Source organism: Myotis lucifugus, unplaced genomic scaffold, assembly GCF_000147115.1.
Source record: "Myotis lucifugus unplaced genomic scaffold, Myoluc2.0 scaffold_15, whole genome shotgun sequence".
Classification (NCBI taxonomy): Eukaryota; Metazoa; Chordata; class Mammalia; order Chiroptera; family Vespertilionidae; genus Myotis; species Myotis lucifugus.
The window spans coordinates 2922438-2926467 of record NW_005871063.1 but is presented as its reverse complement, the minus strand read 5'-3'; the positions used below and the strand labels follow the sequence as shown (position 1 = coordinate 2926467).

The 4030-nt window shown below is 40.7% G+C and overlaps 1 protein-coding gene across 2 annotated transcripts in view; it reads right to left on the bottom strand.

Annotated features, from left to right (window-relative positions):
- Window positions 1-1261: 1261 nt before the first annotated feature.
- Window positions 1262-4030, bottom strand: part of LOC102432910 (guanine nucleotide-binding protein G(I)/G(S)/G(O) subunit gamma-11) — a 3787-nt gene continuing 1018 nt past the window's right edge. For both annotated transcript variants that reach the window (XM_006084959.3, XM_023750722.1), the window contains one exon: window positions 1262-1694. In XM_006084959.3, the coding sequence (XP_006085021.1) occupies window positions 1569-1694 (126 nt within the window). In that variant the 3' untranslated portion in view covers window positions 1262-1568. The remainder of the gene's footprint in view (window positions 1695-4030) is intronic.

The window sequence follows — 4030 nt, the reverse complement described above, 5'->3', positions numbered from 1 at the left end:
CTAAAATTATCCTGGGGCCCTTAGTAATTCCAGTTGACGCCAGCACTTGGAAAAAGGCAGGAAACTGGCGGAAATAGTCCCTTCTCTGTTTGCTATAACCTGGTCTTTCAAATGCCGCAGGGGTATCCTGTTCTCTTGCATTGAGGGAAAGGAAATAATCTCAGAGTGAGGGTGCTGATGTGCTTTATAGGAAGCGGCTAGCTTACATGACCCTCTCTGGCTTGATAAGATACACCTATGCGTCTAAGCAGGAGAAAAGGCCTCATCAAGGAGAAACCTGGGCTTCTGGCTCCACATTTAGAATTGCTGGGCGAGTTAGTAACTAAGGCCATTTGAGCTGAAGCTAACTTGCAAGGGTTTTGCTCATCTGTCTTCTGGTTCAAACCTGGAGCAGTTTGCATCCAAAAATTAGACAAAAGGGGGGGGGGCGTAAAATGCTCAAAGAAAAGAGGAAAGGTCCCTTTCTTTGTGGTCCAACCTGCAGTTGCCTTCATAAAGGATTCAAACAGACCACATACTCTGGCTAAACCGCTGCAGCTGTGATCCACTGTGAACAGCTGAGCCACAGACTGGGAAAAGGTATTTGCAACACCTATTATTGACAAAGGATGACTGATCAACATTAGATGAGGAATTCCTACAAGTCGATGAGGGAAAAGGCAAGCTAGAAATGGGCAAAATATGAACGGGTGCCTTTGGATGAGAAGGAAAGGAGGCGTGCTTGACTCAGGGCTGCCCAGAAAGGCTAGCAGGATAGGGTACAGAGCCACGTGTCTGTGCCAATGCCACACAGCTGGAGGGTTGCTATGCCCAAGAGCTGGAGACCACATGGGAGATGCAGTGCCCTGAGGGTGAACATAGGGAGCTGGCTGAGGGTGCCCCTCATGATCCCCAACCCCCTCACTTTCCCAAGGCCACCAGGACATCAACACTTTGAACAAGATCTGTGTGATGATAAACTGAGGAAGTGCTAGTGTAGTTGTGGTTTGGCCTGGTTCCTTCCTGACTCAGATAATCTGACTCCTGTCACCACTAGCGATTCTATTCCCCCAGTTCCCAAACAGTGAATGTTAGAAAACGTTGCATTAGTCTGAACACAGAAATGTAAAGCTCTTGATAGGTCTGAAGCAGAGAGAACTGGATTGGAGACCTGATCTATCAAGCCATCTCATCTTTGGATACATGTCCCAAACACCTAAACTGTGTGGGGAGAAATATTAAAGTGAATACAAAAAAGAAAAGCCTTCTTAAATTGCCAACACTCATTTTCCAGCGATAACACTTTATTTGAGGCATCAAGCAATATACTGAAAGAGGTGAGTCATGCGCAAGTAATGTCCTTATTTCCATAATTGTACATTTGATACTCTCTGCCCTCTTCAAGAGGGTGGGGAGTGAGCAAAGATGAGAAGCACATAGCTTTTATACAAAACCGTATCTATGTAAGTGCTTGAGAAAGTCCGCTTTTAATTTAGTTTTTCCTTCTTTAAAAGGCATGTCGGTTTTATTTCGGAAAACTAAAATAAGCTAGTTCTGCCACTGAGGATACAGTTTCTCCCCAGAGTTACTTATGAAATAACGCAGCTGCCTTTTTCTTTGAAGGGATTCTTGTCTTCTGGAATGCCTTTCACCAGAGGGTCCTCTCCAGAACGTTCTTCAATGTAGTTTTTTATTTCTTCAGAACATTTAGACACCTTGAAGTGGGGGAGGGGGAAGAATGAATTAGGTCAGGATTGTTCAAACGGTATCGCCAACTTTTAGTGAAACTAATATAATTGGGTATGACCGACATTTACAGTGAGACCAAAAATATTAGAGTATAGCATGAAGCATATATAATATAATAAATGATACACTCTATGTAAAATATATTTCTAGCTACGGGTTAGAATGTTAGAGAGTCACTGTATTAAATAAATTCTCCTCAGCAGTTTCTATGCATTGTGGCTCACATGATTTCCTTCCTCTGCTAAAATGCAGTTAGTGACGTGTCCACAATATTTTAGGAACTAAACCAAACTATGCTTTCAGTTTTCCATGCTAATGAACAGGTGTAGTAGTAAACTCCCAAATGTTTGGAGGTATACCTGCCAAAATTCTCATTTATTATGGGTGTGTGCCACGTTCTGCAATTTCACTGGAAAGTCTGACTCGGGAAAAGGCTGAAGTTGCCCGTCACACCATTCTGTCTCTGCTCAGAATTCCTTCCTGTTAGTTGCTTGAGGACCATGGCCATAAGAAAAGACTTGTCTGAGACTTATTATGCTGACCTGAGATTCTTGTGTGTATGTAATCATTTAAAAACTTTATCTGAAATGGAGAAAGGATTAAACAGTTCCCTTAAAAAGTCTATCCTTAAGAGACAGGTTACAAGAGTGAGTTTTAAAAAAGTACTTAAAAGGAAAGGAAAAGAAAAGGATTCGTGTCTTAATGAAAGTCTCTATTACTAGTAAGAAATTAGAAGCAAAAATTATAGAACTCAAGCAAAATTCCAGAGGGGACCACCTAAGACTAGACAAAAATATTCCCACTAAATTTTTAATTACTAATCTTCAAACTGTTTTGGTGGTGACCACTAAAACATGTTTGCATGTGTATCCCAAAATGTATATAATTATTTACTTAGAAATAAATGCAGATACTATTGTATCAATACGTCATTCATAATTATAAAACATAATCTGGAAATTATTTAAAAATAGAGATTAGAAACTAACCAAAAATATAAATTTTAATATTTTACTCCCATACCCCAAAGACTCCTTGCACACCAGTGTGGAGGCCACTGATCTAAAATTTAAAAGTAAGTGATTCAATTATCTGGCTTAAAATGTGGTAAAATAAAACCCTTTCTAGTACCATTCTCTCAGGTCGCATCTGCTCTCCATCCTTGCTGACACTGAATTCTCAAAAGTGAGATGCAAGTATCCATGACGTGGGGTCTGTGGTTCCAGATAAATTTAAGGATAAGATTCAAGTTCCCCTAAATTGCATCCGTTCTTAAGGAGGCTTCTTCATCAGGTTTCCAAAGGGAACTGTAACTGACAAAGTACTCCTCTGATGCGTTTCTTTCCACGATCAAGAGGATGTGTTTGAACAACAATCAGCTGGAGCCAGAGTCCAGTCTGTGAATTTCGTGCCCTTGGCCTGAGCAGAGCACAGAGCTCAGACATGAACAACTGATTGACAGAATAACCAACGGGCATCACAAGACGGTGTTCCAGTAACTGTCCTATCATTAGCTCTGGGGCCCCATTGGGATTCAAGTTTGTGGGTGTGTTTTTTTTAGTTCTTAAAAGTAAGAGGGTTGAATGATCTCTAAGAGCCACAGTGTTTGTCTAGCACTAACATTCTATAATTCAAAGTGCATAATGAAATACGTTTGAATATTATTATTAGGATTTCAGTGCCTCTACCTAGATCCCCTATGGCTATCCTTGACATTTTCTCTCCCTCTGGCATACAATTGGAGTTTCTGAAGTTGGAAAGCTGACCTAGCAGGGTGTGTCCTGGACGTGGATAATGGGGAACTGGCAGGGAGGACCTGCTAATGAATATTTCCACAGTCAGCTGCACCGAGGCCCTGCCCAACTTCTAAATCGAAGCTTTAAATAACTGGAAGATATTTGTTTCTTTCCCCCTATAACTTCTGCATAGGGGTACTAGCCTTTAGGATGTTCCAACTTTTCAACAACGCTTTACTTTAGTATATGCAACTCTGTTTAATATGTAACCTCTAAGTTTCATTGTGTGAAAAAAACTAAGGGGTCAACACATGCTCTACCACTGGGCTTTGCCAGCCACCAAATGGGTCCCCTAAATATCCAAGAAACAAGCCTATTCATTGAGTCAGGTAACTTTGGTTTTTTCCCTTTAAACACAGCAGTATTTTTATAGCATCTCAGTATATGTGTGAGTATTTATCAATAAACCGATACTACTGTGTTCGTTCATTACTTATAAACTGGACATTACGAAGGGATGAGAGTTACAAATAAATATGGAGATTGCATGTTTTGCTTCCAAGCCC